This window comes from Protopterus annectens, chromosome 8.part1 (assembly GCF_019279795.1).
Source record: "Protopterus annectens isolate FY-2018-M chromosome 8.part1, PAN1.0, whole genome shotgun sequence".
Lineage (NCBI taxonomy): Eukaryota > Metazoa > Chordata > Ceratodontiformes > Protopteridae > Protopterus > Protopterus annectens.
In genome coordinates this window covers 293,557,112-293,571,054 of record NC_056742.1, presented here as the reverse complement: position 1 = coordinate 293,571,054, position 13,943 = coordinate 293,557,112, and the positions used below count along the sequence as shown (strand labels likewise).

Here is a 13,943-nt window from a genome sequence, read left to right as displayed (position 1 = left end):
AACAGTCTCTGAAGATGGAGAAGTTACAAGATAAATAAAATAAAGTGCAAGGCCCATGTTATTTATTTATTTGCCTTTGTTTACAGGGAAAGTCCGACTGGGTAATATTCATTTTCAGCAAAGGCCTGCAGACAAAAGCTCCATTTGCTTACATTGTATTATACTAAATTCCAGTTAAACAGAGTAGTTACATTTCTTTGAACATTTATATGCAAACAGTAGTCACATTTATACATTCTAAGATTTTACAGAGGTGAAAGTTACTAAAGAGAAAGCTACATGCAACTTGGTAGATTGTACAGCCAGCATTCATGTATAAAAATGTTTTAACTTTTCAGTGAGAGGTTGAAAGTATTCTGTTTAAGGAGAGTATTTAGACAGTATTTTACGGTGAACACAGTCTTAACCTTGTGATGAGCAGTATATGTAAGTAATCCATTGACCTTATATAGGGAGCTTAGTTTCCTGTGTGTAGATTTAATGTTGCACACTATATGCTGGTCATATTTGAGACTGTCATCTATTGTAATGCCTATAAGTTTATGGTGAGTTACAGTTTCAATGACAGTATTATTTGCTGACTTTATGGTAAAAGGTTGCTTTTGATTTTGGAAACTATTTGAGGAAAAAAGCATTAACATAGCTTTCTTGGGGTTGAGTAGAAGGTTTGATTCTTTGAGCCAGGTGTCTACAGAGGAGAAAGATTTTTGGGTAATGTCTTGGAGCTTATTTATTGTTAAGGCTATACATATTAATGCTGAGTCATCTGCATACTGAACTAAACTAGAATGATGAGTGGAGGTGTGGAGGTCATTAATAAATATACTAAATAGGAGAGGACGCAGGATAGACCCCTGAGGGTCACCTGTAGTAACTGGTTAAAAGAATGAGTAGGTTTGTTGCCATTTAATGGTTTGTTCCCTTCCAGATGGGTAACTAAGAAACCACAACAAGGAGTACTGTGAAAGTCCTATTGAGGAGAGTCGGATTTGGCAGTTGCTGGTGTGAGACAGTATGAAATGCAATTGACAAGTATAAGACCATGGTGGACATAAGCAGACCACTGTTTCTATGTTGGTTTATTATATTGGTAAAGTGTAGTAGGGCAGTAGGGATGCTGTGCTGGGGCCTAAAGCCATGTTGTGTTTCTGGGAGCAGGTTATTTGAGGTTAGCTATTGCATCGGCTGTATATGGCAGCATTTCTCTAATATTTTGGAGAGGGGGTAGAGAATCGCTCTTGGTCTGTAGTTATTAAACTCTGTAGATATGCCTTCTTTGTGCAGTGGTATGATGTAGGATTTTTTCAACAGTGATGGGATGTATCTTTCCACAATGGACCTATTAATTAGTATGCACACAGGAAAGGCTATGACTTCTGCAGCCATTTTAGGTACTCTGATAGTAGTTGGTCTACAGCTACACAAGTAGTTTTTAGTATAAGAAGCAACTTCATTATGAATGATGTAGGTACTGGAATAAAATTGAAGAGCTGTGGTTGGTGTTGATTGAACAGGGGTAGAGAGAGGGGGCAGATGTATTAGTGTCTAAGAGAGATACTATTGATTGTATAAAGTAGGAATTAAACTGGGTGGGGATAGAGTCTGTTGTATTGCTAGTTTTAGAGAGGAAGTGGTGATCTTGCCAGGGTGCAGTAGCTTATTTAGTGAGGACCAAAAAAGGTTTGGGGTGTTTTTATGCTTGTCTTGTAGGTTGGCTTAGTATGTTTGATTATCCTGTTTGACATGCAGTTTTTCAAGGTTTCTAAGATGTCTAAATTGAGGGGAGGCAATTTGAGTTCTATTTTTACAGCAATTTTTCTAGACTTTATCCCTTTTTATCATGTATTTCTGGTTTCTTTTGTCAGCCAGGGTGCAGGATTATTTAAGGTCTGTAATATATTAAAGTGTTCCACAGCAGTATCTAGTGGCATTGTTCTAGTTATATTGTTTTAGTGTTTCATTAAAAATATCTTTGCTGAAATTGGTTGTATTTCATATTTGATTATAGATAATATGTTTATCTAGGTTATGGTGAGTTCTAATGGCATATGTTGGTATGTGGTCACTTATGCTATCTGAGAAGCAGCCTACTTTTGTCAGTTTGTCTGGTTTGTTTGTAAGAATCCAGTCCAATGATGGAGTGTCTCCCTGAAGTTTCACTGATTCTAGTAGGTGTGGTTATTAATTATCAGAAGTCGAACAAATTTATGGATTCAGTGGGGGTAGTGAGATTTATGAGTTGCTAGCTTATATTTAAGTCTCCAAGTGTTATAGTTTTATGGTCAATTTGTTGTGCTATCCAGTACAGGATGCTTTCTGCAGTATCATTATTATCCCCTGGTGGTATATAAATTGCTGTAAAATGTATAGTTTTTCTATTGTTGATTTTTAAGTGTTATTAGAAGTTCAGCATTGTTAAATGTGGGTATTTCCTGTGGAAGTAAGGTGATGGTCATGGAACTTTTGTAGATGATTGCTACACCACATGCATGCTTGTTCTGTCTGTCATGCCTGAGTTTATTGTATGGGGGGGGGGGGTAATCTCATTAGCCTTTATTTCTCTTTTTAACCAGGTTTCAGTAGCTATGACTACATCAGGAGTGTATGTGGCAAGGATGGTATGTATGTATGGATTTTATAGCGCATACTTCTTAGGTTCATATTTAGTAAGGTGAGTTTGTATTCTGTTTTTTGTTAAGATGTATTAGGTGACTAGTTTATTTTGTTTTTTTGGGGGGGGTGGAAGTGATGGTTTTATGAACAGTGGAAACTGTGTCGGGGTGAATATCTACACTATTTTTTTGAATTGATATTTTACAGAGGGAAGAGTGTGACCAGTTATATTTTGGTCTTGGTTTGGTATTTGACTGTAAATTTGGGTACTTAGTTTTGAGATATTTATTTATAAATAAATCAGATATGGTTTGTTTGTTTGTTTGTTTGTAGAGAGACTTACTTAAGGTAAGTGTTAATTTTTTGAGCACCTCCTAGGGTTTGGACTAGTTTGTCTAAGGAATTGACATTAATAAGTCCAGGAATCTTTGTGCAAACTTATTTCTGGTAGTATAGGTTCCCCAGTTAATGGATGGGTTGATGAAGTCACCCAAGAGGATAGAATTGAGGTCTGTAGTGAGGGATGTCAGTTTGTTAAGACATGCCTTGTGGTTTGCTGAGGTTAAGGGGGGAGAGGGTACTGCTGCTGGCAATTATGTGATTGTGGGGTTTTATTGTAAGAAGGAAGTGGAGGAGTTCAAGGTCATTGTCCTGCATTATGAGTGTGGAAGCAAAATGGTTTCTTAGGAATACCGACATACATACATCCAGCTCCACCTACCAATTCAGCATTGGATGTGAAGAAGTGGTAGGCATTAAAATCTGCACTGTGGGGTACTACTGCTTTTCTGAAACAACATTTCAGTAACTAAGCACAAATATGTATTTTCCAGGGTTAGGACTGTCTGTAAGAAATGTAACTTTTTGTTAAAGCTTCTAGCATTGAGCAGTAACACCTTAATATTGTTTTGTTAGTTTTCTATGAACTTATGAACCTATGTTAGTTTTCTACTCCTTGACTGATACATATTGGATGTCCTTAAAATAACATCAGTAGCTGAGCTAATCATTAAAGTTAATTGTCTTTTGTTTGTACTGAGCCGTCATTTTTGGTGATGGTAGAATACTGCTCAATACCAGTCTCACACCCAGTTAATATGCACATTCTGAGAGTTCCGTCATGTCTCTTTTCATATGATCCAAGAAGGTGTGTGTCAAGCTGTTCACTCCCATGTGTGCAATGATCAGTTCATATGTGTACCTGGGGTGAAGAAACTTGAGACTCCTATTAACAATGCAGATTCTAGCACCCAAAAGACAGCTAACATTGTATCTGCTGAGCCCAGTGAGTGAAACATGTGTGTGTGTAATTTTGGAGTCACTTATGACCAAGACATCACCAGATGTATAAGCTTAGTCCTGCTGCCTTATGGTATTCTCATGTTTGCTCTGAGATCTCTTTTTGTGGCTGTGTTTATTGTAGTGTCAGAATGTGCCATGTGATGGTTTAGACCTTTTGATGCCAGGTAGCGTACAAGAGGTAGAACTGAAGATTTAAGTTGAAGCCTAGATTTAGGAGTTCTAGGAGGCTTGGGTAGAGATTTTTCAACTGCATCATTTTAAGACAATGTTGTTTTTAGACTATGTGGATGTGTTAGAGTGGATGATGTTAAGACAGTGTTAAGCTAATGAATGCTACTGGTTGGTAGTATGATGCCTTCGGTTTAGTTAAGTATGTACAATTCACACGGACAGAGTATTCTCGGTTAAGTAATAATTCATGTTCAGTGAATTAGGATACTGTGTGCTGGAAGACTGGCAATAAGAGGAGAATCGGTTGTTGTCTCCCCATGATAACCAGTGCCGCTGCCTGAAGACTGGCAATAACAGGAGAATCAGTCACTGTCTCCCCATGATAACCAGTGCCGCTGCCTGAAGACTGGCAATAACAGGAGAATCAGTCACTGTCTCCCCATGATAACCAGTGCCGCTGCCTGAAGACTGGCAATAACAGGAGAATCAGTCACTGTCTCCCCATGATAACCAGTGCCGCTGCCTGAAGACTGGCAATAACAGGAGAATCAGTCACTGTCTCCCCATGATAACCAGTGCCGCTGCCTGAAGACTGGCAATAACAGGAGAATCAGTCACTGTCTCCCCATGATAACCAGTGCCGCTGCCTGAAGACTGGCAATAACAGGAGAATCAGTCACTGTCTCCCCATGATAACCAGGCCGCACTGGTTAAAATGGGGAGACAGCGAACGATTCTCCTCTTATTGCCAGTCTTCAGGCAGCAGCACTGGTTATCATGGGGAGACAGTGAATAACAGGAGAATCGGTCACTGTCTCCCCATGATAACCAGTGCTGCTGCCTGAAGACTGGCAATAAGAGGAGAATCGTTCACTGTCTCCCCATTTTAACCAGTGCTGCCACCTGATGAAGGTTAATGAGGAACCAGAGAGGAGCAAAGGAAATAAAACAGGAAGACGTTTGTTGGACTGCAGAAATGCAGAACTGAACAGCTAAGAGAAGGATCATGGAAATCAACTCAAGTGAACTCAACTTAGTGTAGCCCCAAGCAACTCAGGGAAAGGTTTTTAGACACAGCAGAAGTGGATAACTCACCCAAAATGAGTTGGAAAACTGTACCCTTTCCATAGTACAAGAAATAATTTACTTGCACAAACTACCCACTATGTAAACACAACAAAAGTTCTCTTTTTATATCAAACCACACACGAAAAAGCACTGGATAAAAATGACACAGACCAGTAAAAACCAAAATATTTAATAAAAAAAAAGCTCTCTCTAGCGCCTCGGCTCAAACCCTTTCAAGAGTACAAAAAACATTTCAAGACACCATCTTTAAATACTCATTCACAATAACCAATTAAGATATAATTGGTACTAAATAAGTACCTTCCAATTACATTCAGAATTCAACCCTTTGGGCATCAGAGTGTCATACTTCAAAAAATACAATTTCCTTAAAAAGCAGCTTACCCTTCAATTCTGTAACATTATTATATTTAACTTTTTCTAAAATAGTTCCTTGTAAAGGTTCCCTATCAGAAGAGTGAACACTGAAAATAGTGAGTGCTCTTCTGTCAATCTGTAAAGTTCGAAAGCTGAGATTGTCGAAGTCACAGAACAGCGATTTTTTTCCCCAGGGGAAAAAAAATCACTGTGCCGTTCTCGGGCCTTCGTTGTTTTCTCCACTGTGGTGCAATCTCAGAGTTGGTATATTTAAGTTGGGGGTGTGGGGGGCAAAGCCCCCCCACTTTATCTAGTTTGTATTTTTTTTTTTTCCGGATCGTGACTTTGACATTTTTGGCTTTCGAACTTTATAGTTTGACAGAATAGCATTCGCTGTTCTAATATAGACACTCTTTTAAAACAATCATTATTTCCACTATGACAAGGCATGTAATGAAGAGCTAATAGACATTCAATTTTATTATTTTTAATATCCCTGAGGTGCTCCTGTAGTCTAACCCTAAAAGACTTATTCATCTCCACTATATAAAACAAACCACAGGAGCACCTCAGGGCATAAATGACACCCTCCGTACTACAGCAAAAATGTTTCATTAGTGTAAATTTAACATTATTAATCTTATCAAAACTATGAATCACATGGTTACAAGCAGAACAACTTCTACATTGAAAAATCCCAAAATTCTTGGACTCCTTCACCCTCTTAACTCCCATGGTGACATATCTGCTGTGAGCAACCATATCTTTAATACCCCTTCCCCTTGCATAAGAAAAACATGGTTTATTGGGTAAAAAATTAAAATCTCAAAAATTCTTCAGAAATCCCCAATAAAACCTAATAATGTCCACTAGTCTTTCCGTAAGCACAGTATGCATGTTTACAAAATAGATTTTATTACCAGACATATCACTCTTCTTCCCTGTTTATAACTTGGTTTATAATGTTTTTAGTTAGTGGGTTCTGCAGAAAAACATACTGAAGTTAAACAAAAATGTACTGTTTTGGTGAATGAAAAACACTGTGAAAGCAATACTTTCTGTACTAGCTTAGGAATATGTTTTGGTGTGCTTTTTTCTTTAATAACCTGCATTTCTGAGTTGTTTATATTTATTTAGGATTTTATGTTAAATATGAAATGTGTTTATTTTAATGAACATTTCTCCATTCTCCTAATTGAGATCCTTCCCGCTATAAAGTTATACTGCCAATCATTGCTGAGCATACCTCTCAACCTGGAAACATCAAAAATCTGGACAAGGCCCATGAAAAATAGGTACAAATCTGTACGCTGATTAGCATCTAATTTGCGTACATCATTATGTAACCCCACCCACTCCGATGGAATTGTGGGATACCAACTTTCAAATGCAAACTGAAGAACAACCAACCAAAATATGGCACCAGATTCCAATGTCCTATTACCTGGCTATTTCACCCCATTTACCATAAACACTAATGTGTGCATACTGCTTTACTTCTACAATCAATGATTATTTGGATTTTATTTTTACATTTTGCAGTACATCAATACACAAAGACTATTCCCTGGCTATTTCTTCCCACACTAATTACTATTGAATGTATGGATGCATATGCAGAAGTAATTTATAATAATTTCAAATAATGTGATAAACACTGAAACATTAAGACTAATTAACGATACAAATATTTAAGAGCTATCATAATGTATAAAATCGAAGATCAGTTTTTAAAAGCAATTAACTGTTGTTGTATCAAGTATGTTTTTTTTTTCTTTGATTAAAACAAACTGCATTCCCTGGATGAAGGATGCTGATATATGCAGAACAGCAATTAGCTTAGGGATATACTAACATTATTACAGTCTCACCGACTGTAGTATTACAGATGTCAAAGAGGTATCACTTCCTAGCTGCCACATCTATCACACGTTATACCCCCATATGCAGCTCTGGTTGATTTCCTCCTGTACAATGACTAATGCTATATACATTATTAGTGCTGTGACCTCACCATAACCATAAACCTTTTGACACTGAATTTATTGGTTTACCTCACCATAACTGGCAGTGCATGTAACTAATCTAGCCATCACCAAATGACTCTTCCTAAGCAACTGTGATATTTCACTGTACATTTCAAAGTCTAAAATGGAAGGCCTGTAAGTTAGTATAAAGACACTGCTGCATGTTATGAGCAGAACTGTCAGCTATACCAAAGAAAATAAACAGCTTAAAACGAAGTTCTTCAAACAGACTATAAACCATACGTATGACACTGATTTACCACTAATTTGTCCTCTTCCACTAACTTCCTGTAAACACTGTGCAGATGTATATAAATGAAATCAAAACTTTAAAGCAGATTCTTCCATCAAAAAAGTCAATTCTTACTCTTCTGGAAAAGAATGGAACTAGCAATCTGTCTTCACTCAACCTGAAGTACTTTCTAGATAGAAGAAACCAGGATTTGTACTTACTTCACGGCATCTCAAGGAAGACTAGCAGAAAAGAATTCTGACTAACCTACTTTCTGTGACATAGAAAGCTACAGTTAGGTCGGAATGTTTTACCACTGATCTTGCCTCATAATATCACCATATTATTTAATTCCTACATCAAGCAATGTTGCTGACAAAATACAATTTTGTACTTGCTACAGATCTCTACAGTGAGAAACTAGAGATGTTTAAACTACACGTTATGAGCATGTGTGATCCTAGCTGCCATGATTTAGTTAATTCTAACATGATCACAACCTTTTCTTCAAACATGTCCATAGAATAACTATTAGAAAAGCTTGTGTCTAATATCATTAGGCACTGCAGCAATAAGGCTCTTTCAGACATTTTGCAACTACATATTGGAGATTTTCTCTTGTTTAGGCTAAAACACTATGAATGCAGTCTGAAGACAACTTCCAAATGCCAGCAAGTTCTTCTCTACTGAGGATTACTGTTCCACAAATGCATGTCACACAATTCCGACTTGAAAGCACAAAGCTGCTGTTTCACTTTCAACAGGAAAAGCAAGTACAGAAGAAAAATAATCAAAAAGCATTTTTTGTTTTGTTTTAAAAATCTCCAGACCAAGCTATTATTTCCAAGCATTTACACATCAGACAAGCAGCTGAAGTAATTATTTAAAAAAAAAAAAAAACACATGAGTTGTGACTTGAGTCATTTGCCATTACCTGCGGGCATGAAGCATTACTGCATGCAGTGACTGTTCCATTTCATCGCACAGACTTGAGGAAAGCATCACCTACAGCTCATGGAATGAGACTAAGCCGTGGGTTGGCAGTTTAGAGGCTATCTGCAAAAGGACACTAACTTTTAGCATAAAATGACACCTACATCTCAAAAGATGCCGTTTTTTTTCTCTCTAATCCATCCATGCAAAACAGCTAAGAAGCCTACCTAATTGCTAGTCCCATAATTCATCTCCTAAATTAGTCATTTTAAGAAAAAAATGCAGACTAGAGATCAGCATGCTCAGCATGACAAAATGTTGTTATATAAAACAATGCAAGATCTGCCTATCAAGCGCATCCTGCCAAACTACTGTTCAGCAGTAGCATCTCAGTATTCATTTCCGCTGCTATGTTAGACTGCATTTAAAAATCAATACCTCTTTCAGAAATACAAAGCTTACCCTCCGTAAACTGATTTCATGAAAAAAAGACACTCTGTTTCTCTGTAGAACAAAAGTGTGTGTGCAGCCAGCCACTAATAAATTAAAGCTAATAAGCACTGTCCTATTTTTTCAGGTTAGGCTAAAGATACATGTGAGAACAGACAAAAGAGGTTGTATATTTTGCTGTTGAATCCCTCTGTCTTGTCTGATAAAGCACCATATAACAATATAATAAACTATAAAGTTTCATCCTCAAATTTTGTATACCATACTTTCTAGAAGCAAACACCGTACTTGTACCTTTCTGAAGAGGACGACTAACAACTTCTCAGAGTTAACTGACATCAGCAGCTGGATCTTCTTGATTTCTGAAAAAAATTACAGCCAGCAATGCTACTTCTTCCCACCACACTATCCTAAAACGTCCCCCCTAATTCTTTTGTTAAGCTATAGCCACAGGTTCCACAGGGATCTTTCAGCCTGTGATTACTGCTTCTGTAAAGAAAAAGGACGTTCCGTCCTACGCTTACCTGCTCAAGCTGCCTGCTTCTTGGAAAAATAAAACTAATAGCACTGCTGCCTGTAATTCCATTGCTGCTGTGCTGTATTCCTGTTCACAGAGTCGCAGCCAGCTTGGAAAAAAATAAAGGCATTACTGCCATAGTTTAGTGAATGATAGTGTGTTACTGCCTAGTAGTACTCAGTCGGTGCTGTATTTTCCTTCCCGCTCGCAGCCAGCCGGAAATAATGACGTGAGCTCCTTGAGCTCAATTTCGACTGGCTGGTGGCCCTGACGGCGCTGACGTCATCACGCACGTGATGACATCAGCGCCGACAGCGCGAATTTTAAAAAAATAAAAAAAAATGAAGCAAAAAAATCGGAAATGAAGGGGTGCCAATCGGGAATCGTGGCACCCCTTCATTTGGACCCCAAAACTCGGTAAATACCGAGTAATTCGGTATGGTTGGGAGGTATGTTGCTGAGTCACCCTTTTTTGTTCCTCTGCTGTGTTATGCAAGTTTTTTACATTCTTTCTAATGCCTGAATACCTGTTTTTTTTCAGTTTTTGAAACACCCTCTTCCATATTACTTAAGCTATAATTACAGAGATGTACCACTACAGCCCAGCACAAAGCACTGCTGTAAATTATGGGTTAAGCTGGAGACTGTAGCTGTCACAGAGCTGATCCATCTGTCAGGTCCCCCCATCTTTGTATCAAGTCCTTCTCCCTTCTTTCATTGCTACAGTCAGTAATTTTACTTTCTAACTATCTCTTTCTCCTGTCTGCAGGCAGTCAACACAGGCAAATGCTGTAAGAATGCCACATCCAATCCCCATCCTAACATTTATTGACACCTTTCTGTCTCTCCTTGATAGCATCTCAGCTGTGCCCTCTTGACAGGTCACTGATCCTAATATGCAGTGTGGCATGTATCCACATTCACCCTTGGTGACCATCTTTATCAACACTTCCCATGTCATACTAACTTTAAGCCCCAAGACCAGCTTTGCTTAAACTTGACCTCTCATTTCTCCTTTGACAAAAACCTTAACACCCTTAATGGAAGAATCTCCAGGCATCAAAACCATACTCTCCATTACCAGACTAGCTCTCATCTCCTTCATCTTCTGCCCCATTCTGCTACCCTTCCAGCTGCAACCACCACCCAGCTGTTATTATATCCATCCCTTCTTATTGTCTCTGATTCTTCCCTTTACCATCTTCTTATTCTCTTCCAACCAGATCGTTCTACTCTTCAGTCTCTTTTACCCTATTCCACTACCATGTAGCTGAGTCACAGCCTTTGCTCAATTATCTCCTACTCTTCTTGGGGTGCTGGTTCCAGCATACCTACATGGTGCTCTTTTTCTCCCCTTCATCAGTTGTCATTGCTATCTGGACCTGTCCTTCCACCTTGGCTTCCATCTCATTGTCATCCTTAATTTCATTTTATCTCTCACTGTCTCCCTGCACTTTGCTCAGTGTCACCCCACTTGCCTGTATTTCTCTGACAACCTCTGCTATGGTCTCCTGACCTCTACTGTTTGTCTATTTACATTTTCCCTCCCACTATGTCTACTGGTCTCTACCATCTCTATCTCCCAGAGTCTCCCAAAAAGATCCCATTCTCCTCTAGACCTCATAACTTATGCCACCTCAAGCTTCCTGAGCCAAACTCACACATCTTTGGCATTTCATAGATTTCTCCCCCTATATGCCAATGATGATTATTCCATTCTGGCCCATTCTTGGATCCTTCTTCTTTGTCTTTATATATATATATATATATATATATATATATATATATATATATATATATATATATATATGCATACATATATATGACGCATGTAAAGACAGTAAAAATTATCTCACCCAGTATTGAACCAAACACTGTGGTGATAAAATAATGAAGTTCCACTCTTTATGGTGATTTAAGTTTATTATTATGCAGTGTGTCTCATTCCCTAGCCAGTGTCACCACCATCCTTAAACTGTCTGTAAGGATGTCTACTTTTTACACTAGAGATTTTTTTTGTGTGTGTGGAATAAAAAAAAAAAATCTTGCCATACACTATGATGACAAGATGCTTAAGCCATGGTTGCACATAGAGATGTGTGAAATTCATGACTTTATCTTTAATTATACCATGACCCCCCATTAATATTCCAAAACGTGCACGCTGATTGGCCAGCGTGCACGTTGTAAATCGACTTATACTAATGGAAAAAGGTCCGGTCACCCCGACTTTTTCCATTAGTATAAGTCTTTTTTTAAAACACTGTCTCGCTATGTTAAAAGAGTTTAGCATAGCGACACAGGTTTAAAAAAAGCAAAGGAGATCTCCGTTGCTTTTTTAAAGCTGTCTCGCTATGTTAAACTCCTTTAACATATTGACACAGTGTGTAAAAAGCAACGGAGATCTTGCTTTCTCCGTTGCTTTTTTTTAAACCTGTCTCGCTATGTTAAATGGGTTTAACATAGCGAGACAGCTTTAAAATAAGCAACGGACATCTCCGTTGCTTATTTTAAAGCTGTTTCGCTATGTTAAACCCATTTAACATAGCGAGACAGGTTTAAAAAAAAAAAAGCAATGGAGAAAGCAAGATCTCCATTGCTTTTTACTGTCTTGCTATGTTAAATGGGTTTAACATAGCGAGACAGCTTTAAAATAAGCAACGGACATCTTGCTTTCTCCGTTGCTTTTGGCCACAGCTCTGATGTACTGCGTAGGCATGCGCAGTACATCAGAACTGCCACGGATACCAGACAGCTGCGGAAGAGCAGCATAGAGGCATTATACAATGCCATTATTTAAGAAAAGTCATTATTTCTTTTCTTAAATAATGTCATTGTATAATAGCAATAACCCACGCCTGGGTGTGGGTAATGCGGGATTTACCCACGGTTGTCTTTGTTTGGTCCCTTGGGCTTCGCCCTCGGGACCAAACCACGCCAACTGTGGGTAAATCCCGCATTACCCACACCCAGGCGTGGGTTATTGCTATAATATATACTGCCAGGGATATCATTTTCTAATGTTGTGGTAGATAAGTCTAGACAGATCTAAAGGTACTAAAGCATTTCTATATTATAGCTGTTTCCTTTTAATCATCTAGCCAAGTTGTCATCATTGAGCATATGAAAACTGTGGAGCAGATATAGATGCAGTTTGCACCCCTATTACATAAGTGCTTGTCCTTCATATGTCCATTAGCAATTAGGACATGCACATACCATCAAAGTCTTCTTTGGATTATAAAATATTTGATACTTATCTATTCCACAAGTGAGATGGATGAAAATGATTGTATTGTGCTTGTTAAACAAATATTCCTTAATCATTATCATTATAAATACCACCTCAGTTCTCTCACAAAAATTGCCATAAATGGAGAAAAAATAAGATTTACATACAAAATTATATATATATATATATATATATATATATATATATATATATACACACACACACACACACACACACATATATGCACACATATGTACACACTCATACACAAACACACACACACACACATATATATATATATATATATATATATATATAGATATATATAGATATATATATATCTGTCTACTTTACATTTTAGCTGATTTATAAATTAAAGTTAATTTAATATTATGTATTCAGTTTACCAAAAGCATCAATATTAGTTTGTTGTCCCTTGCAGGAATCAGCTCAACTTTATTACAGAGGAACTCAGAAATCCATATAGGTAAGAATGACACCTAACATTGAATTTTAATTATATAGGGAGTTAATATGTTTATTGATATATTTGTATATGCTGCCATGAAATTCTCGAGAGGCACAGACATAATTTCCAGTGACTGCTGACTTAAAACCTGCTTGGATGCTTATGAATATTTAGCCAAGTCATGTAACCTTGCATTTACAATACCTGCTACTGGCTAAATGAGACTTAATGACAAGTAAAAGGTGTTTTTGGAGACAAATGTATGCTAAGATGAGATTTATTCCATTATTGTTATGTAGGCACCATAGATAAAGCCTGCTTGACTATTGTTGGATGATTTGACATAATAATGAAGAGCAATAATAGCAGAGCAAAATAGTTTAGTGAGGGTAAAACAGGTCAATATCTTAGATAACTGAAAGACATTTGTTGGAGTACAGTAGCCTATGAATAACTGTTAGTTGAATAAGCTTCTCTTTATTTAGGCAAGTCTAGGGCTTTGTAATGGCAGCATCAAAAAGTTAATTCGGCAGTAAAGTAGGCATTCTTCC

At 37.6% G+C, this 13,943-nt stretch overlaps 1 protein-coding gene across 1 annotated transcript in view; it reads left to right on the top strand.

Annotated features, from left to right (window-relative positions):
- Positions 1–13,943, top strand: part of SLC7A9 (solute carrier family 7 member 9) — a 369,032-nt gene that overhangs the window by 153,356 nt on the left and 201,733 nt on the right. The window contains exon 6 of the mRNA XM_044081885.1: positions 13,366–13,410. Coding sequence (XP_043937820.1) covers positions 13,366–13,410 — 45 coding nt within the window. The remainder of the gene's footprint in view (positions 1–13,365; positions 13,411–13,943) is intronic.